The sequence below is a fragment of the Triturus cristatus genome, chromosome 7 (genome assembly GCF_964204655.1).
Source record: "Triturus cristatus chromosome 7, aTriCri1.1, whole genome shotgun sequence".
Taxonomy (NCBI): Eukaryota; Metazoa; Chordata; class Amphibia; order Caudata; family Salamandridae; genus Triturus; species Triturus cristatus.
Genome location: NC_140590.1, coordinates 911,715,407 through 911,738,508, shown reverse-complemented (window position 1 = coordinate 911,738,508; position 23,102 = coordinate 911,715,407). Strand labels below are relative to the sequence as shown.

Here is a 23,102-nt window from a genome sequence, read left to right as displayed (position 1 = left end):
AGCGGACTGCATGTAAAGGTCAGCAGGGCCGCATGCGGCCCCTGGGCCGTACTTTCAGGCCTGCGCACTTTGAGGATCACTGAGCTAGCAGAATTATCACATAGGGGAGGGCGCCCGGAGATATCCTATATGTACAAAACCTGGGTGCAGACTGATGACATTACAAAAGAAAGTTGGTCTTCGGGAGCCAAGAGAACAGAGTAGGCTCCAGGCAAATGAACATTACCTTTTGCCCAGGTGTTCATTGTGTTTCGTCAGAATGGCGGGTGAGAAGAGACATTCCCAAAAGTTGACAGGATCATTAGTTTAAGCTCAAAAGATCTCAGCCATGAATATGTGACGTTTTTCCATATGCGTTTACAACGTGTGTAATTACAACGCGGTCGTCACAATGACCGCATTGTAACCACGCATACCATTACCCCGCAAGTCGTCACAACGACTTGCTGGAGGGGGGGGGCACTGGATGTTGGAATAGTAGAATTAACTATTCCAACTCCAGTCTGTGCAACAGTAGGGAACACCGTCTGCCCCCTCTGCAAGTCGTTTTGATGACTTGCGGGGTAATGGTATGCATGGTTACAACACAGTCGTAGTAACGACCGCATTGCTATTACACGCATTGCAAAAGATTTGTGGTAAGTGCTGTTTACCCTAAGTCATGTTCACACTATCACAATAAAGGAAAGAGGGGGGGGGGTCGTGTCATCCAGGCTAGGGTAGAGAGATGCAATGTTGATCTTAAGTGCTTACGCAAGTTGGGGAAATTGTTACACAAGCCCTTGGCAAAAGTGCAAGAGTGCTACTCTAAGAGAGCAAAGTACTGCAACACCGAGTGCCCTCAGAACAAGCAGGGGGAAGACCAAAGGACGCAAGAGCCAGGTACTAAAGAAGTTGTGTCCAAGGAGAGTCCATATGGCATACTGACACTTGTCAGAGAGGATATGCATTTTCCTGTAGGGGAGTGTAGTATCCTCGGTTCCCATTCTCTGCAGGTTTGTACTGGTATCTGTAATAATGAGAGTGAGCTATGTAACAGAATGATGTGTGCACAGGATCTCTGGAGCAACCCACACTTACAGTGCTTGTTTACAAGTTTTTTATGAATATTGGCACACACGTAAAATCATCATCTCACAAATAGTATAAAACATGAGCGGGATTACTTGGTACCCCCGCCTTAACATAAATGTCCTGAATATGCCTCTATAAAGAATATAGGTATGTTGGGGGCGTTGAGGTCGCTAGACTTGCAGATACCCCGAGGTGACAACACTGCTATGACCTTTTTTTCCTATTTTTTTTGTCAAGGTTGAACTCCTCCCGCCTAAAATTTCTACCAAGGATTTTTCCACGTTTCTACTGTATACATGTCACTTAACCACTTCAATCACCACCCTTCTCAGTTTAATATAACCAGTGTTGCTTTTAAGTTGTTTTGCGAGGTCTCTTCATTGGTGCAAACTTGCTAAAGCTAAAGATTCTACGCTTCCAGAATGGTAATTTAATTGCAAATAACAACTGTCGATTAACATTCTTGTTTATTGTAGTGGTGTGCTTATTTATCTTGAATTATCATTGCGAACTGCACAACTATGCAGGAATAAACAATGTGTGCTCTAGGTTTATGTGATTATTCACCTAGAAGACTGCTCCCTGAGTTAGAGTTGCCAAATGAGTCATCTCAGTAGCAATAGCCATGTTTGAAAATGTGTTTAAGAGAAATGGTGTAATGTTGCCTCGTAACTATGATCTCAAGAGTTAGTGCCATATATTGGGGTAGTTTAATTTATTCAGGTGCCTCTCCAGGCTGGTCTATAGACACAGCTTTGTGCAGAGTGAAGCTCTTCACAGCAAGGTAGTCTCCACCATGGAGTACCCAAAACAGAGACACAAAGAGGTGTGAAGTGTCATCATCTATCAACAGGACACAGACAGTGATCAGGTAAAGAAACAAAAATCTGGCCGAACTAAAGTATCCTTCTCACTGTGACGGACAGCGAAGCCAGTTCCGTCCTTCGCCACCATCATCTACCAAGTGGCACTGCTACAGGAAAACGTATCAGCAGCCCCTCTCATCAAAATGACCTATTTTAATTATTATAGGAGCCCTGTCTCCTCTGCCCCCACATCAGTGTCTAGGTCTCCTCCCTCCTGTTTTGGAAATGTCAGCAATACACTTCCACTGTCTGGTAAACAACCTCAGCCCATACAGCGCAGAAGGAGAAGCCAGAGTACTTGCACAATTGAATCCACCGGCCTTCATTACTCCATTTCAATAATACATACAATGCATGTGCCACACAGGTCACATATACATACACGCACAACATACACTTGGGATGTTAGTCCTAGGTATCTTCCATCTTCTGTATCTTCGATAAACAATCTTTAATATAAAATAGTGAGAGTCGATCATTAAATGAGACTAAATGTGCCCCCCCCCCCCCTTATGCAGTGTACTCACTCTGTACCAAACTTGGGATACTCTAGAACAGTGGATAAATTGGAAAACAAAAAGTGCTGGGGCTCTCGCAGCTTGCACCAGCCCATTTCTCCTGTTAGCGCCGTCTAAAACAGAACCAACTACTAACCATGAAAATGGGGGCAGGATGTGGCGTAGTGGCCACAGCTGCCGACTTCAGAATGGAGGACCAGATTCGAGTCTCAGCATCCTCTCAGCATCCTGCGATTATAATCAAATCATTTAATCTCCCCGTGAATGAATGTGTCCTTAAATGGTGCTCAAGAAAAGTGCCAGGGTTGATGACTAAATATCAGTGCTGAGCACCTGAAAGCACCCGCTAAAATTAACCATTGCTCTAGAATATGTTTGAAAGGGCTGCCCCAGGCTTGGCACACCGCAAACTAGTGTGCTTAATAGTTAAATGATCTGTAGACATGGACTTACATGTTTAAGCTGTCTGCCCTGGTCATGGAGGACTATATATAATGTTATTTCTTTTTACAGCTTACATTGTCATTTTGCTGGCTATGTCAACAAGTCTTCTCCCACTACCCTCCTAAAACCCTGCCCGACCTTGACTTTCTTTCAATTGATTCTAGTCCTTTCTTTTTTCAGGAGTGACCCTCTCCATACATTCCATCCTCTAAATGCTTTGCTATTTCAGAGTATAGCCTTCTCTCAGTATCTTGCAGGACTGCCTTAATTTCTTTTATAGTAATTCTGCAAATGGCTCGCACCTCATTTCATAGATCACAAGCTCTCCTTCTTTAAAAGACCAGCCCTGCAACCTAACAATCCCCAACCTCCCCCAGCCCTTTTATCTGTCTCACCAACTATTTGCCCGAAACCACAAAAGCCTCAATTAATTATAACATCAAAGTGGTTTTATTTTTTGTCTACTGCAAAGAATCTGGAGTATATGCATGGAATGTGTTTTTTTCTTGAGAACACATGACAAATCTCAATAGCCAACAATAACAACAGGTTAATCACTATCCTTGGGTTCTGCAGTAGCATGCTACTCGCTGTAAAGCGCTTCAATGCCTTGTCAGGGGTAGTAAACACAATAAAAATGCAATTACGGTACAATAGCATGCAGATATGCATTCCAAAGTGTCATCTTCCTTGCCATCTATCATAAAGGACAGATCACTGTATGTAGTGTATCAGAGCCTGATAGTTCATTTCCGTTTCAAAGTTGATTTGTTGTCTTAAAAAACAGGATGCCTAAGTATACTTTGGCTGTGTCTCACAGAGCCAGGGTGTGTTTCTGGGTCAACTTTTGCTCAATAGGTATTTTAGCTTTGTGTTTTACAGATTTAAATTTAGATATGCTATTTGTGATCATGCCTCCACTCCAGAGCGCAGCCAGCAAAGTAATGAGAAAATAGACAAAGGGCAGCACCCAAGAGTGGAAGAGGTGCTGTTTTTGTTAAATCAGATGCGAAAGAGCATACTACCCTGTCACTACCATGGGTGTGAGTTAGGCGGTGTTCAAGAGGAGTACATATAAATGAAGCATCTGACGAAGGCATGCTAGTGTCCTATCAGCCAAAGCCAGAGGTGAGAGCAGAGTGGTGGAAGTAACTAGCTTTCAGGACATCATTGTGTTTTCTCCCCATATGTGACTTTAAAAAAAAAAATCTTTACAGTGCAAAGGATTGGTTCCATTATCTATCCTCTGTGTTTACATCAAAAACAAGACATTTGCCTGATATGTCACATGAAAAGATATTCAGCATTATTAGCTCCCCAGTCCATGACGTTCAAATTATGTCCCATATATGTTACTTGTTTGTGTGTGAGGAAGTGTCACCTGTAGTGCACCCAGTTAGTGTGCGGGTGTGGTCTGCACGTTAGGCGTGCACGTGCGCCACAGACCGGTGGGAAGATACATTGTCATTTGTAGTCACAATCCAGAGGAGGTTATGCTTATAGCCTTCACGTGGTCCCCCACAGATACAGGTTCGTCACTCTACACCCCCTCATGGTGGTCAGCCATTGCTTTTCACTTCCGATTTGGCAAGATATTCATTCCATAATGCGTCATCTGGATCTCTCCCCCCCCTCTGGCAGTCTCAGAAGTCATGACGTCTGCCTCCTAGCCCTGCCCATTTATTAAGATTCCGCAGCCAGTCCTACAGTGCCGGGGCTGGCTAGCCTTCCTTGCCATTGCCGTCTCTCTTTTAAAAAACAACATGGGTAGGTCAACAGATCTATGTGCGTTTATACCTTCAGACAGTTGTGGCATCAGTTCAAGCAGACATAAATCAGGAGTGATCGATAGTATCCGTCCAACTAGGTCTGATATTATCCCCGTCACGCTCTCCCATTTTATCATATGGTGTGGGCATGCCCAGTGCCGCCCACGCCATATGATAAAATCCTGTCTCTGACTGTTGGCATCTTGGGCAGGCCGAGGAGGTTTCCCGGTACATGCAGTGCAAGTGTTTTAGGGTAAGATACCCTTGGTGGAGATAATTAAATTGAGTCTACTGAAATGTCGGATTTCTTGACAGTCATTTGACTTGCGCAATAATCTTTTGCCATTGGTCATCTGCGATGTCCCAACCTAGGTCCTCCTCTTATGACGTCTTGGAAATTGGGTGGTCCATGGATACTTGTGCCACAAAGGGGGTTATACAATGCTGTGTAGGCCCTATGGGCTGTACTGTACGTAAGGGCACCCTACAGTGAGGGCAAGACCAGCTGCTCCTCTCCCACCCGACTCCACCAGATCTAATGTGCATGTACTAAGGCATTGTATGTTAGAAAATGGCCTGCATTTAATCCGTATGTTTCTTTCTACTCTTGATAAGTTGCAAAATTGCTTACTCATACAACACTCCAAACATTGTGATTCCCGCTTCCTCCAGGGGCTTACATTGTGTACCAATTGAGTCTCACGCAGCTCAGGGATGGCCCATAACTCCAACTACTGTGCATATTGGGTGGAGATCGGCACTTATATAGATATTTAGCCCAATATTTCTTTGCAGTGGACATAAATGCAGTGTTTGTTTCAGTTTGCATGCTCAGGTTCAGCAGCTAGTACTGATCTGCAGCGAATGGCCACCTGTACATCATTTCTCTCCATGCAGGGACCTGCTCCCAGCCACCGCACCGGCCACTGACGCTGTGCCACCATGTAGTTTAGCTCATAAATCAGGGGCACCCATTTTCCCCTCCCTCAGTGGGCCCTGCGTCTTGTAGAGGACAACCCATCTTCGGCCACCACCCCATATCGAGTCTGAGAGTGTCTCGTTCAGAGCCCTAAAGAAGGGAAGAACACCAACAATGCAGAAAAAATGCAGTAGCCGGGACAAAATGAGCATCTTGTCTATCACCACTCTGCCCACTTGAGACAATGGTAAGGACCTTCAAAAGCGAATGGATTGTCCAATCGATGAAAGAGCTCTACCCAAGTTTCCCTCTATTAAGACAGCCTCTGTATGATATATGTGGACTCCCGGTTACTTAAATGTGTTGTATTGCTATTCAAGCCAGCATTCAGGCCCCCCTCCGTCTGCAAAGCCCCCACAGGCCTTACAGGGATCAGGCTAGACTTGTTCTAATTCACCGTTAGGCCCAATGCGTGCCCAAAAGACTCCAGTGCCTCCATCAGGGTCAACAGGGACTCACAGGCGCGTCGTACGAAGATCAGCCTCTTTATAGGTATATCACGTGCCATCTCCCAAATGCACGCTCCCCCCAGTCTTCCACTCACATTCAAATACTACATGTCAGGGGTTCCACTGCCAATGCAAAAATCAGCAGCGATAGTGGGAACCCCTGCCTCATGCCCCTCTGTATACTGAACAGAGTGGAGCTCGTCTGGCCTGTCCTAACTATAGCCAACGGCTGATGATATCATATTTTGACCTGTGCAACAAATGTCGGTCCAAATCCCATGACCGACAAGACCTCAGGGAGATATAACCAGCACAACATATCGAAAGCCTTTTCAGTGTCCAAGAAAACTGCTAGGCAGTTCTCTGCCTATACCTCGCCATCACTCATCATCAAGTCTATTTTGGTCCTTGTGAACCAATGTTCCCAGGAGAGGCAGCAACCTGTTCGCCAATAATTTGCCCTTATAGTCTATACTGAGAATCGAGAGTGGACGGTAAGATTGTACATCCTTGGGATTCCGCCCTAGTTTAGGAATTACCGCTATTAGCACTTCGCTTATGGAGTCTGGCAAGACACCCCCGGCCCTCGCCTCCTAGTAAACCTGTAGTAGTTTCAGCACAACCAGCGTACTATAGGTGTCATAAAATTCCAACAGTAGTCCATCTGACCCAGGTCTTTTATTGTGCGACTGCTGTCGTAGAGCTGCGTGGAACTCGTCCGCCTGTTCAAGTTACTACCGTTTAAGTGGATTAAGTTTGGGCAGCCTGGCCCCATGGACATAAGTTATTGCGAATGTGTTATCACCACGGTTGGGCCCAGTAACTACTGCTTGCGTTGTGACCCTCTGAAAGGGGTTCTGATACATAATGTATTAGTTTTAAGCAAGTGCATACAAAGGTAGACAAAATAGTGAATAGGAAGTAGTCACTCTCTTCCGTCTAAAATGCATGCTGGAGAAAATTTGGTTTTCATCTCCCTAATATCTTCACTGAAACTTTAGATCACAAACACAAAATTTGAGTTTCAGCTACCATTTCTGAAACTACATTAGAACAACCTTTGTTATGAGGTATGAGTGTTGCAATGAACCAGGACCGAGCCAACACAGTATGAATTTTGTTTTGCACATATTTTGTCATTTTTTTTCAGGCAAATGTACCATTTACACAGCATAAAAATCACTGTCTTCTTCATATCTGAACTTGCGTGCCATGTTTCCCCGGTAAATTGGCATTCAACTGCAACATTTCACTGAATAAGAATCGTGGAAACAAATGCTTGGTAGATAGGGGTAAATTAAGTTGAATATTTATGTAAAGTTGTATATGATGACAACTGACCCACACAGTTTAGAAATTGGGCGTTTCACATCCATGACAACCATTGCTATGCTAAATGTGACATAAGATAATATCATATAAATATCAGCGTATAGGTGTGTTTGGGTTCTGTTAATGAACTGGTGCCAATGAGGTGTTCTCTAGTACCCAGATCATGTGGTTTATCTGAATATGGCGCTTGATACCCTTAAAGATGTCTGGAAGATCAGGATTATGAGATACTGGAGTGAAATAATGAATTTTCAAAAAGTTAAGAATGTCAGTTTCAAACAGCTGGTAAGTACTATAATCATGCTTAAATAGGAAAGCATTTTACTTTACGCTAGTGTACCCTACCTAGTAAATCATTCTAGACATTTATAAAGCTAGAAAAAGGTGTAGGATCAGGTTATTTCTCGTTTACTATCAGACTGTGACTCAAATCAGGAGGATTCGACCTGAACACCATCCAGCTACTGTTTTCGATTTTTTAGTCATGGCATTATTTTTAATTTTTTGTAACTTTTATATTTTGTTTTATAACTTATTGAGTATATAGTACAGTACTGCATGTATATCGATACGCTTGTAGCATTGTTGCAAAGTTAATACTAAGAAGGATTTCAATCAGTGCAATTGCAGTTAAAAGGAATACTATTCAAGCATGGAAGGATGCATTACAGTATTAAGTTATTTAGAATAGAAATATTAACAATGAACTAGGAAGTGTGTAGACATGAAATTAAGTATAGATCAAAAATTGGAATGACTTACAAAATTTGAGGGTGTAGGTTAAGGACTTCCTCCCCACAAGAAAGAAAAAAGGAAAAATCACAAGAAGCTCCACCTCCTACTTTAGCCAATAGTGGTATTGGAGTGGGACGGTGTCAAACGGGGGCTCAATCAGGCGTTTAGTAATCAGTTTCTTCTCATTGTAGCAGACGGTTTCATAAAGTCAGGATTATCCCCATTTCACCCCAAATAACCAGGGAAATCTTTAGCACAATAAAGGTTTGCACATTGCCCTCATAAGATTGAAATGAAGGTCTTAAAGGCATCCATCAGCAATGACTGAACACATAAAAATAACTGGCAAGAGCAATTGTTTTAACCATATTTTTCTAGGGATTCTTGAAGAATGTAGAGAAATGGAGTCCCATCTTGTTTTGGGCATGTTACCATCAGAAACAAACATGTTCTAAACACCCTCTTTCTCTTTGTGGATGTTGATAAACTCAAGCACTGTTCAGACATATAATCCACTGAACTGCTGGTAGAAATATTTTGGTTTTCACAAACAGGACAAACTCCATGCAATCCACAGCTACAATATAAATGGGACTGTTGCATTCATCTGGTGTTATCCATCCCAAGGGGATTTAGTGTAGCGGTTGATTCTGGTACTTTCTGATTAATTATTGCATGTTGTATGGATTCGTACAGTGAAGTCATTTACAGAAATAGGCTTACGAAATGCATTTTCGTACAATCAGTTTTGAGACATATACAAACAGGAGTAAGTCATGGGATTTTCAGACCTAAGAGACTTGTAAAGGTAGGTTTCTCCTTCAAAGTGGGCCCTATTTGATTTAAAACTTACAAGACAGCACATAATATGCTACTTTTGTAGAATTATATTATTTTAAAACAATATCGACTTTCTCCATTAAGAAGCAATAGCTCTGAAATGAATGTGTGCACATGTGCCCCGTTTTCATGTGCTATTGAGTGAAAGGTTGCAAGCATGAGTAAGACCGGAAAGAGGATCTCGGTCACCAAATGAGGTCACATTGCTAATGCAGAAGTGCTGGTCTATAAAAAGCACTTGGTACTTCATAAACAGAGAGCCAGTCTTTTTGGCCCAGATAAATAAGGAGTTTCAATTGTTCCAGACTATGCACCATCTAATGAAAAGGTACCCAGCTGGCCTTTGCACTTTTTGCATCTGCACAGCTTGCCATTGGCACAAGGCTCATGAATAGACATGTCAACCTAGATCTTCAAAATGTAGCATTGGCACACACAGCTGACTACTAGGCAAGGACACCAGCAGGCATTTTGTCAAATCAGTGTTTGTTTTTATCCTGAAAAACACATGAAAATCAATGATCAAAAACTACAAATTGAATTTTCTTGTTTTATTGGGCATTTTGTCTGTCCCTATGCAAGGCCACTTATATTTTTAAGTGTGCCCCTTAAAGTAGCTACATTGGAGCAACAGGTACAGCAGTCACAGCAGAGGAAAATCGGGAAGTCCAGGGGTGGTAGCTCCCAAATTAGACCTTTTTTTTTTTTTAGAAGAATTTACACGAACAGGACAAGATGGTAAGGCCTTGATGGAAGCCAGTGATAAATACAACTGATGCACTACCCAACAGGTTGATAGGAATTGTCTATCTGACCTTATGCAACTGACTTTGATGTGGAAAATGGTTATTCCAGGCCCAACTTTCCTTCCTAAACAGGACTAACAACTATTTAAAAACCCGCGGAGTGCTTTTAAATTTTAGAACAGGGGTCCTCAACCTTCTCTGTAATAAGAGCTATTTAAGTTCAATGAAAATCATGCAGAGCTACTATCATTATTAGTGTTGAATAATGACCACATCATACAAGATTACATTAGCGGCCACCATATGCAAGATCACCAGCAGTGATCGCTTCAATGCATCAGGCAGGGTTGCCAACAATAATGCAAACGAAAATGACAAAGAAAATAAAAGATTGTCAATTCGTCTGTTCTGAATGCCTCTACATGGGTAATACGTAACAGCCCTAGCCGCAATGCCATGGTATCAAAGTAATTTAATGTCTTCCCCTATGCCAGAGGATTTATCATCAAATATGAGATTTCAAAAATACACACAATTTTGTCTCGAATACAAACTATCAATTTTGGTATACAAATATTAATTAAGCCAAGAAAAAGCTTCTGAATTAGTAGGTCCGGCTGCACAGATGAGAGCTGCTTCGAGGTAGTTGGAGAGCTACCAGTAGCTCACGAGCTACTTGTCGGGGAAGCCTGTTTTAGAAGAAGGCGAAACCCTCCTTCATACACACTATGTTTGGCGTCAAAGAAGCAATCATTTTAAAATAGAGGACCTGCAGTATACAAGCTGAACTTCTTGGTCTTATCTGCCATACTAGGATAGGGCAATTTGGCCTGGCTGTAACATAAGATCGAATATGGGGGCAGGCTGAGTGTCTGCAAACCTGCATTGCCATGTCAAGTTTTGCTATAACCGGCAAGGCCATCTGCAGTAAACCACAGATTGGACCCTCCATCATGGTAGAGTCGATACTGCGGTGCAAGTATACTTTTCCTTTCAGATGACTTAAAAAACAGAAAGCCTCTGAAAGAGGAAGATATGAGGTTTTGGGGGTTGGGAGGGCATTCTAGCTATCAAAAAATAAAATGTAAAGAAAGCACAAGCGAAAAACACTGAAACAGTTTCAATAGAAACCACATTTCAATCAATCAATGAAACTTTATTCGGCCAATTATGTCCATAAAAGACACAGATTAATAGAATACAATCATATCACAGAATTGTTTAAAAACAAAATCACGCACAATAGCAAAGCTCAGGTATTCAAAAGGTAACGCTAAAACCACTTTGGAAAACCAACATTGCAAAAGGAGAATGAATGCTACACACACAGGAACCAAAGAAATGTATTTGTCTCTGCTTCTTGTTCTGGGGAAATAAAACCGTAAATCTGGATTCAGGAATTCCTTGTGCTCTGAAGTTACTGGTCGCCCACTGGCTTTGCATCAAGACAAAAAACATTCTCTGTCATCATAAATACCAATTCTAGTGTAGCTATAGGACCAATTTACAAAGGTTTCCAGAGAAAGTCTTGACATTCTCAATGAGTAAGTTACTCCTACATGTGAGAGAGTTAAAAACTTTTAGCCCATCAAGAAATAGCTCTGCTTGCAAATTAGATATACACCTCGAATTTCATGGTGGAAATGTACCCACAGAAATGCTAGGAATTCACAGGAAAGCTGACAGACTCCCATTTCAGTAGCTCTGTTCATGTGAAGTTTACACTTTTCATAATGTACGCAAGCATGGAGGTAGAAAAATCATAAAAGGTTACTTTTGTTTCTATGTTTTTTCTTTTATCGCCTACCGAACCTATGATTCTTGACCTACAAAAAGCATGTGATTTTGGATTGATGATTTCATTTTGCACCACTTTCAACCCTTCTTTTGCCAGGTCCATTTCTTAACTAAGGTGGTTCTGCAAGTGAAGCACACCTATGTCAAAGCTTATACTACTTTGCTATGCTCATAAAGTTGGAACTCCATGTTCTTGATCAGATCGATGGCAGTCATTTTTCCCATGAGTGCCATCTTTTCATGACGTTTTAATGGTATAGTTATTTCTCGCCTAAGTGAAAACAGATAATGTAGATGTGTGACTGTCCGTGTGAGTAACTTCGACATTACTGGCTTTGTGGTTCTTGTACAAGATATGCACTCGTAAATGTAACATTTTTTGCTAGAGTAAGTCAGGTTATGTCTGAAAAAAACTTCAGAAATTGTATAACAATTGAATGTTTTCACTTCTAATTTTTACTTTCGGGACAAAAATGAATGCAATGTGGCCGCAAAATGATTATTAATATATTGGGGCCAGATGTATCAAGCATTTTTGCATTCGCAAACGGGCAGATTCTGCGAATCTGCCTGTTTGCGAATGCAAAAATTGCTTTTCCGATGCAGCAAACCTAATTTTGCAATTTGTTAACCTGTTACCCAATTACCAAATAGCAAACCCATTTTGCATTAGGAAGGGGCGTGTTTAGGGCGTCCCTTCCTAACACCGAATCGCATCGGTATGTATGAATGTTCTGTGACCGCAATTGCGGTCGCCAAACATTTGCATTTTACCACCTAATTCAAGTAGGTGGTAACCCATTTGCAAACGGGAAGGCATCCCCAATGGACCCCTTCCCCTTTGTGAATGTTTGTAAAACCATTTTTAAGAGCAGGCTCTTAAAAAATTAAAAGAAAACTTAATTTTTCATTTTGTAAAGCATCTCCTTTTCCTTTAAGGAAAACGGGCTTCTTTTCAACAACAACAAAAAAATTGCTTTATTGAAAAGCAATCACGGACATGGTGGTCTGCTGATCTCAGCAGGCCACCATCCCCATGATTTTTGCGATTCCTAGGGGGTCGCAAATTGCGACCTACCTGATTAATATTCAGGAGGTAGGTCATTTGCGACCCACTAGGAATGGCGAAAGGTGTACTATACACAATAATCCACTGCATTTTGCGATACCCTAATTGCGAATCCTTGTGATTCGCAATTAGGGAATCGCAACATGCTAACTTGCTACATCTGGCCCTTAATGTTTAACTTAAAGAATAGTCATGAGAGGGACTAGAGGTCATTAAATCAGAATCGTAAAGAAAATGAAAAGAAAAGAAAGAAAATGGTGTCTGACAAGGCAGGCTGATCACCCAAAGATTCCAGACAAAAATTAATTAACCTCCGTCAACGTCCTGTCAATTTTGCCATAGCTTCGATCTACTTTAAAGAAATGGGACATTTATAAGTCCACCAGTGTGGATATTAAGTAGTATCTTGAAGTTCAAGTATTTGGTGCTCTTCCAAAAGGAAACAGAATTATTCTCTCCAGTCATAATGCAACTGTACACTTCATAATAGTATGGTGGTATGCCCAGTTCTATTGAGGTGAGCTGTGTCACTTTCCCGATTTCGCATCATGTCCACCTAAGGAACATGTGAAGGCCACACAGTCAAACTTTTCTGCAACACTTCCGTTTGATGTCTAGGTTTCAACTGGATGGTGTAGAACTAGGGTCAAAGTGTCCAAAAGATTCAAAACATAAATAATCAGATAAACCCCCCACCACCAACCGAGCAGGCATGGTGACAGCTAGCTCAGAAGAAGAGGAGCTAAATTTAGGGAACAATACTTCAGAAAGGCTGCTGCAGCAAAAAAAATGCCTCCGAAAACATACAGAGGGGGTCAATCACCAAAGACAAAGCAGGAAAAACAACGCCTATTGTGCCACAGCAAGAAACTGAGAGGCAGATGTGCTAGGTATGGCACCTCTCATTGGTTATCAACACCTATGCTCTGTTCACATCAATGATTAAAGAAAAAACTCTGAGCGGGTGGGGTTGTAATCTTCACAAAAGGCTCCCAGAGAATATTCAGAGGTTGACAGTTCTAGTTAAGACAAGCCCTGTTCCCATAAAATCCATCATATGACCCACTAACTCACAGCTCTCTTTTTAAGTAACTTCTCAATATCAAAGTGTTTAGAAGATCTTACTGAAATTAAAATCAAAGAGGAATACTTGTCTCCACAGATGTATAACATTAAAACATAGGGGACAAGTCATCAAGAAAACGGACTACTGCATCTCCCTGGGGGAATTATGAACCATTTAAAAGATGTCCAACCAGAGTAAGGCAGGATGACAGAAGCCCGGGTTACTTCTGTTCACAAAGTTGACCACTCCATTTCTAGTAAGGGTGGCTTTGAAATTGATCTACAATGCTTACAAATGTTCCTGACAAAACAGTGACACCCGTTAGGGAAACCACAATGCTGATGCCACACATTTCAGCAGATAGATTATTGCATTCAGAAGGATATGTACAGTTTATATGAGATAAAGTACCTCCTGTCATACAGTATAAGGATAAAGCAAGTTACTGAGTAGTTTTGTGATCATATAGAGGAACAAGGTGGAGTTCCTCCATACAGACTAGAGCACTAAGGTGACTTGCATTATTCTTTTAACATATAGAAGAGGACATTTTATTCATTTTATGGTTAGACTTTCTCCCTTCCCATAACCGCTTAAACATCATGTATTTTCTAAACCATCTTTAGTAATCTGACATTACATAGGGTCACGTGAGACTACTAAAGCCAGTAGTAGAAGTGCAGTAGTTCTTCAGCAATCATTCCCATCGTGTCCCATACTGACAGAAAATAATATTTCAGGCAAATTTCTAACCTCCGGATTCAAACAATGATATTTTGTGTTCCTCTGCTTAGATTTAAACTAATTACAGCTGCATCCTAAGCAAAGAGACAGGGAACTGCCTTTTCGTTCTTCTGTAGTGTTTTTATAAAATGATTGCCAGAAGGAGATATTTATGGCAACACGTTTATTTTTTCCACTCTATAGGTAATTGCAGTAAACATAGAATCTCTGCATGTTTCTACACGTTCTGAGGCATTGCATTTTGCAGCACATTACTAACTGCTTACTGGTGTGTTTGGTTTGCACTACAGATTCTACAAGTTTGCAAACAAACCAGGGATTTTATATGAAAGAACTTAGTCAACAGCAAATGTATTGTGGCTTGCTTTTGTAATGTCCTCTTTATAACTCGTCAGAAGTCTACAAACCACAGCATGGAAAGCCTCGCTGGCTTAAAGTCCAAGGTGACATGAGACCACCGGACAAGTATTCCTTATTAATGCATCTAGCCACAATGCAGTGCCCACCGCAGGTACCGGGGCACTGCTGCTTGTTTACCCAGAACGTATCTACTGGATCAGATAATTGCAGCCTTCTGCGAACTGCAACGCCCACAACATGCACAGGTGGAGAAGACAGGTTTCACTGGCCTTGCTCCAGGACTGGGGTGCGCTCCAAGCAGAACATGGCGAGTTTCACTTATTCCTTGGGACACATCACCCCAGACAAACCTGCCTGTGACGACTAGAGGGGGGCAAAAACCAAAACACAAACAAACAATAGTTAACACTACAGCACTCGACTCGAGCTAAGTGGAGGGTCAACCATAATACCGGTGTGTGGATCTGCTCTGTCAATTTTGCTAATATGCATGCCTGATGTATGAAGTAATTTTGTTTTCGAATATTGATCCGACGCTTGCCGGTTTTTATTACTATTATTTGCATCTATAAAGTGCAACTGCTGCCTCAGAGGCATGCTGGCAAGAGGGTTTCACCACTTGGATTTTTTTAAGCAATTTTGTTTTACTTGCACGTCATTCATCCTTAGTTTTTACTAACCAGTGACAAATAGGTTTTATGTCATAGTTAATGGAACACCAGAGCAAATAATTGTATGAGCACTCAACCACAAAGTGCAGAAAGCCGATGGTATTTCTAGGTTCACTGCGTAATATGTGAGGGGTGCACTTTGATTCTGGGAAGGCAATTCTCATTCACCAACTCCTGGAAACGACAGAGTGGTATTTCACATCAGAAAAGCATGTTTCATAAGCCTGATCCATCTGAATATGAAGACTGTCTGTATTCAAGTGCGTCTACTGTGGGATTTTAGCCAGTGCTGTCTTTGTTCCTCGCACAGTGCTTTGCATTCTGCAGTGTGGTTTTACTCTTCCCCACCTAAAATTGTGGGACTGCAAGCGCCAGAATTTAAAAAGCTGCGACTGACATCCCGGACTTGAGGAAATCCCTCTTGCTTCCTGACACCCTTGCTCTCACCAACACTGGTCCAATAATTTAGGAAGCTCAGCATCCAATCTAAAAACCTGATACAGCTGGCCGCTGTCCAATACAATCCACAGCACTTTAGCCTACTCCAACCCCAGCAGCCATTACCCAATAAAGCGGAATTCAACTCAAAGCGAGAGGATTAAAAAAATACAAGAGCAAATGGCCACCTTGGGTGTGTCAACAAGAATCCCAGAAAGGCACAAAAAGCCTAGATTCCAGAAGGGTTACCATATCACAGATGAAATGTGCAACTCAATTGCATATAACATAACAAGACCACAGTCATTAAAATAGTAGGGCCCTTCCCTGAGCTTCTCTATTCTAACCCCTGATCGCTACATCTAATGGCAGACAAATTCAAATAAAGAGGCCTGCTGTGCAAGTCCGGTTATTAGCTTTATTTTTGTGTGGTTAAAAAAACGTAATGTCTTGAGCTTTACTGTTTCCTTCAGGGTTGTACTTGGGTTACAACACTCATGCTCTCAACAGATAAGGCGGCAAGATTACCTTTTCAGACTCATGTACTTAACACACTACCTCAGTTTTCCTGTATTTTTATTGCAATAGGATTAAAGCTTTGACAAAGCGATGCAGCTCCCATATCGCACAAATATCAAACACTATAAATGTTGACTCATGAAATGCAATAGAAAAGAAAATACCTTAGAGACGTCTTGTTGTTAGGCTTATTCGTACAAATGTGGTCATTCACCCATTCATGTAAATTGATACTTGTATAGCGCACTACTCACCCGCAAGGGTCTCAAGGCGCTTGTACGAATACCGCTGTGGAACCCATCCTGGCTTTCCCTGTGAGGCGTCCACTCTTGGGCACCCCCAAGGTGGAGGCCAGGCATCCTTAGCGTTGTGGGGGCCGTTGTGGAGATTAAGCAAGCTATTGCCCAGAGTTGCAGAGTGGGACTCCATGATTGGAATGGCACCGAGGCGAGAATTATCAGGTCCGTGGAATTTTGAGCCCAAGACCCACCGAGGCGGGGAATTGAACCCTGGTCCCGGGCTAGAACTTTGCATCAGGGTCTGCCGCTCTAATCATTGTGCCACAATTCAGAGGAACCTGAGAGCTTACTCTCAGCAACAATCAAGTGTTGTTATCACGGCAGAATGCATTTCACTGCAGTTCCCACTGAAAATAAAATACGTGCTCCTATTGTAATCAGAAAGTTACACATTTGTGGCACTGAGCAGCAACTCGATGTGTCAAGGGACAATGGTCCTGATTGTGGGTTAAAAAATACTTGGGAGGTATATGGAGTTTTGCACCCGTCTCGCAATTAAAAGTAGTGTGCAAATTTCACACTGCCCGCTGTATTTTTCATTTGAAAACTGCACCAGGTCACTGGCGAAACGTGTGCAAGAAATATCTGGAAGATTCCATGTTTTGCAGATATACTGCATAGTCCAGCTCTGAGGTGTGGAGCTCCTAATTAAGAGGTAATTAAGTACCAACGGAAGAAGTCACCCAGCAGTTAAATTATTCACTTATTCAACATCTCCACCCCGGCATTACCTTGCAATTGAGAACCTTGAAACTGAGAAGCGCCCTAACACGTGGCACACCAGTATGGAAACACATTACAAGTGCTACCCCCTTAAAACGCTGACACAAAGCAATGTCGTCTCAAAATTCTGCGTCAATGAATCAAAATCTGGCAGTGTCTGTTCACTCACTTTTCAGAATTTATCATTGCCTATCCTTGATACCACGTCAACAATATCACAATTGTGCCTTATACGCAAAGAAAACACTGTCGCATCTTCCAATGCCTTGGATACCAACAAAAGCTACAAGCTATCCTCACGCTCGTAATGCCCAGGCTTGACAAAGTCAATAGTCTATACTTGAGCGTGCTCAGATTCATCATATACAAAATACAACTAATCCGAAAAGCTGCCTCAATACTCCTTCACTATCTCACCCAAGAGGGTGCTTGACTCCAGTCCTTCAATCACTCCACTGGCTACCTTTGGCTAGAAGAACAATTTCAAGGGCCTCTGCAGTGTCCAGAGAGCTACCGAACAAGTAGGACGGCTATACCTACTAGGTGAACTCAAGCAACACAAACAAAACAGGACACTGTGCTCCAGGCTTGCACCACAGATCATCATACCATCTGACTATATACAAGAAATCCATGGGAGGCACTGCTTGCACAGTACAAGCCACTGCGCTCTGACACTCATTACCAGCCAAGATATGAAGCATTCAAGAGGATTTACACTTCAGAAGACAGTTGAAATCATGGCTATCTCCAAGATAACTATTTTAGCCCACAACTCTGGGGCAGAACCCGGAAAGATAATTGCCCCGTCAGGTACATTCCATAGTTTACAGCCCATAGATATGCAACAGCCCAACCAGCACACAACTTTTTATATCCAGGTTAATCAATAAGGGCTGACCCATAGCTGGCCTGGGTATTACACAGTAATATCAATTCATATATATACTGTCTGGCCGACACTAATACCATAACACCCAGCAGTCAGGAACCAACTGTAGTTCAAACAGGCTACACAATAACTGCCTTAAAATGTTTAAACGTCTTACACTTGCATATCCGGTATTTGTCTTGCCCATCACCCAGCACTATATCGGACGATAAACCAACCACCACTAACTGAAGAGACATGGAATAACTGAAGAGGTCTGCCACATTCAGCTGGACAATCAGCCGGCTCTAATTGAGTCCACCACTGTAGGTCCCAACTAGCTACACATTATGACCACTTCGAGACCTCTCACTTTGGCATTTTGGTATGGGATGATAGTAACAAAGCCCATCCCAGCAGATTTCCTTCATCATTTCTTTCTTCAATCATGCCTGCTCAGAAACAAAACCGTTATACAAAATATCAGGTTGGACAACCCCGAGTAGTCACCAGCTAAGGTAGACTAAGATCACAAGAAATTCCATAAAGGGACCTGTGGAACAGTTCCAAGCTGCCAGCTAACTGAAAACCATTAAGGTTGTGTCTACCTCTCATAACCATACAGAATCCAATAGCATGACCACACCTCATTGGCCATCACGCACAACATCGAAGCACTTTCTACACAGGATCAAAAACAAAGACAACAGCCTTCCGGCCATACACCATAGATGGCGTCGCTTGCTGCCCATGCAGGCAAGCACATTAGACCCCACATAAGGGGAGTAAGTACTATATAGATGCCCCAACACAGTACAATTATAAAGTATTTTATCTTGAATGTAGGGTATTCATGTGACAGATTTTTGTTTTTTTAGGTATCTCAGCTTTTTTTTTTTAACCTCTAACCTACCGAGTACAAAACACGCAACATGTATAAGCAAAGAAAACCGAAAGGACCTCTACTTGGGCCCACATCAAAGTAAATGCTGTTTTCAGTCAATGATGTACTATGCAGCCAAATGACTTCTCATATCTTTAAACATATGTTGGGTATATTATATGACAGAGAGCATGAGCAAAAGTATGGGTATGACAGCTGGGGAGGTTCATGCACATGCAGCATGGTCTATAGTGCAGTGAGGGCAGATGCACTGTAACTGGTGGGCCTGGCCTACGTGCCACTGCACTGTGGAAGACACACACATACGCACTTCTTATGTGTCAGTAAAGGCCACGAGTGGCTCCACACCCATTTGTTTATCTCCTCTGGCCGCGCCCAACCCTGGGAGTGAAAAGTGTGAAACCTATGTATAGCAGAGCAAGGGTGGCTCTCTACATAGTATGCATAAATAAGACGGGTGGTGATACACAAGGATACGCTTTATAATTAATGTCCGGCAACTAAAATCTTTCTGTAAAATTTTGGATGCAAAATGGCCACCCTTGGAATAGATAGCAACTAGCACCCTAGATAATCCATGCAATTTGCACCTCCAACCTTTTTCCGTTTTATTTTGATTTCTCCGCGACACTGGAAATACATGAGCTAGGCAATTAACTAGTTTGCTTATATTTGCGGCAGGCGACCCCTTGGGGTGTTTTTTCGAACTGTTGGCTGTTATTGGCAAACACTCCAGGCTAGTACAACTGCTGTGGTATGCCAAATTAAGTAACCTAGTAAGCGGCCTCAACCACCTCCGTGTGTGTATATAAATATTTATTTATCTATATATATACACACGCGCGCTTGGCTATTAGTTTTAATCATCGATCTCGTTGTTTTATTATTTAAATTCCGGTCTCACAATGTATTTTATCTACAAAATTCTGTCTACCGCCCTGTTTATAACTTTATGTATTGTGCAATTTTTCTTGTCAAACTGTTTATTTCTTGCACAATCAGTGACGCCCCCCCCCACCCTAAATACACATTGGCAGCAACTGGAGTTACATACAGTGGCACAACTATGAACAGTGCAGCAGCCAGAGTGACAGTGGGGTCTGAGAGGCCCAGTATACCCCAATCATAGCGGTTCTGGGTTTCTTTTTGCAGTATGGCCCGAGGCACAATTGCTACACCACTCGCTCCGTAACACAGCAAACCAGGGACACCTCCAGGCATCGGTAGAACTGAATACCGTATAATGTCCGTGGGTAAACATAAGGTAGGACATGGGAAGCGTGGACGGAGGTGGCAGTCTTCATCTGTTGTCACATTATGTGCATCTACCCAATAAAAAGAGGCCAACCCCTCTCCGTGGGCCACTTGTCCTCATGGCAACTGACCACAAACAAAGCTAGTCACCCACAGTCCAAGTAAGGGCAGATTAACGCAGGTCATGGAGCCTAAAAGCTCTGACACCCATGCTCCTGACCCTCAGAGCACGGTCTATTCGCATAACGCCTACAACCCCTCCCCCTCCCCCCCACAAGTCAACACGCAAACTGAGCCCGTTCACAAAAAAAGAGGTGTGTTGTCGCGGTAGGGGGTTAGTAATGTCTAAAAGCACATAACACAAAGAAAGACCCGTCCACGCGCAGGTCGGAGGTTCCTCTGTGTTTTTGGTTAAAAACTAAAAATTACAAAAACATTACGGGCCATTAAGGGCGTTCGTGGCTCAACAGATCCTGGGGCTGTTCAAATGCGATCTTGGTTGCCAAGTGAAATCGCAGCGTTAAACATCCCGCCTCCCACAAAACCCGATAATGGCAGTAAACCGGTATTTCCTCATACCTGTCTCTCGGGTCGATCCAGCTGGTAGTTTTGCTGGCGTGGTCGATGTAATACACCTTCCCGTCAAAGTCCACGGCTTCTTCCCAACCCTCTGGCAAAGGCAGCTCCTTCCGCGGCATCTCCACCACTGGGCGATGTTCCCCATAAAGCTCCCAAAATGTTACTCTTGGTCAAAAAATTAGAAGTGTGGATGTTGTACCAGGGAAGCGGACGGGGCTCGTCCCTTCCGCGCCACCTCAAAGAAAGGGTGCAGAGTTTAATGTCACTACAAAAGCCTCCATCAAAGAGTAAAATTCGTACCTCTGTACGCAGATTACTGGTATAGAGCCTACAAACGCAACTATACACAGTCCACAAGTGATGAACTGTTGAACATGGACGCGTCAAATCCTATCTTCCCTGAGCGCTTCCCAAATGCGCACTGCACGAATCGTCACTTTTAGGGGAAAGCCGCACCACTCGAGGAAAAGTTTTTAAGTGCCATCGTTCCTCGGTACCGCGAGGAACCTCTCACTAGTGAGGTGCTTCTACCGACCCCCGTGCTTCCCGAGGCAGCTTCAGAGCGTGGATGGGCCTGCCTGCATGGCTACTCGCCACAGGTGAGCCGTGCAGTGTTCTCTCGCCAGAGGCATCCACAGAGAGGAGGTACGCTGGCCGGTGCTTTCTGGGTGCCGCTGCTCTTCCAGGCACGGCGACTCCGGCTTCCGAGCTCAGACCACTACTTTCTTCCTCTTTTTCTCTTTAATTTCACCCTTGTTCTTCATCGCCTTTCTCTGCTCGTGAGTGTTTTTGGCTCCTCCATGATTATCCCTTTTTAATCCTCCTCCTTCCCTGGCCACCATAAGCTTCAGCCAAACTCCGCTCCTTTGTGTTCTCGGATCTTTTCTTCTATCTTGTGGCTCGCTATGGATGCCGAGCAGGGTCAGGCAGGAGCCGCGGGCAGGATGGCTACTCAGCACGGGTCCCTGGCCGGGGCTTGCTGCCTGTGCTGGCGCTGCGTATTATTGGCCGCGCGTTGTTCCGGGAGCTCCAGGCTCTCTCTCCTTTGCTCAGTCTCCACCGGTTTGTTTGGCTTCTGTTCGCTGATGCTGCTGGATCAGTTACGTCATGCAGGTGATTACCGTAAGTAAGGTAACAAACATGCACTGCCAAATTATTTTCCTGCAAAGTTGTAGATATTTTACCCGAAACATCTTGGGAAACCAAATACCGTGACGATAATTTTACTGAATTCTCTCTTACTTTTATTGCCACAAGTTTGTGCCGATTCTTACAGCTGTAAGTAACGTCTGTTAATCAGAAGGCCGATCTTGCAAACAGAGGTGAGCGAACCAGCACATAACAGGGAGAGAACAGAGAGGCGTCCCTAGAATCTGGTTTGAATCTAATAGAGCACAAGAGAAGGGAACTTTCAAAATATTAGACATGCAAATGATGCAACAAAACTCGTATAGAAATATGATAAGGACTTCAACATTTAAAAAAGTTTTTTTACTAGGGAAAGAAACCCCCATAGTCTATTAGATTGTACTTGGGCATTTATTGGAAGTAATAATTATAAACAATAACTTTATCGCCCTCACAATGATGACATTAGTTAACCTAAATAAATCACGACCAAGAATGTAAGAACAGCTTTGTTGGGTATGGATCTCATAGAAAGCCTCTATAGTTTATTTCAGTTTCTGAATCTCAAAACTCAATGCTATGACATTAGCAACAGTTGATACCAAAACTGGTTACCCACTGTTGTGATGTCACAAAGGCTTTCCAAGCCAGTCTGACAGGGCAGCGCTGCTTGGCTGAAAGAAGTAAGTGCTGCTTCTGTAGGGGCAAGGAAGACAGGAACGGTGGTGGGGTTGGCCGTTGTTGACAGGTACGATATATATATATATATATATATATATATATATATATATATATATATATATATATATATCCACCCAACAAGAAATCGCTTCAGCTCGAGCCACTTGTTGACGGCGGGCCGTGACGGGTTAGCGAAACCCCAATATCCAAACACCACATTGCAGTTCTTTATCAAAAAAACACAACA

At 42.8% G+C, this 23,102-nt stretch overlaps 1 protein-coding gene across 1 annotated transcript in view; it reads right to left on the bottom strand.

Moving 5' to 3' along the window:
- WWC1 (WW and C2 domain containing 1) overlaps window positions 1-22,127 on the bottom strand; it is a 389,597-nt gene extending 367,470 nt beyond the window's left edge. The window contains exon 1 of the mRNA XM_085617843.1: window positions 21,047-22,127. Coding sequence (XP_085473969.1) covers window positions 21,047-21,165 — 119 coding nt within the window. The 5' untranslated portion in view covers window positions 21,166-22,127. The remainder of the gene's footprint in view (window positions 1-21,046) is intronic.
- Window positions 22,128-23,102: the final 975 nt, after the last annotated feature.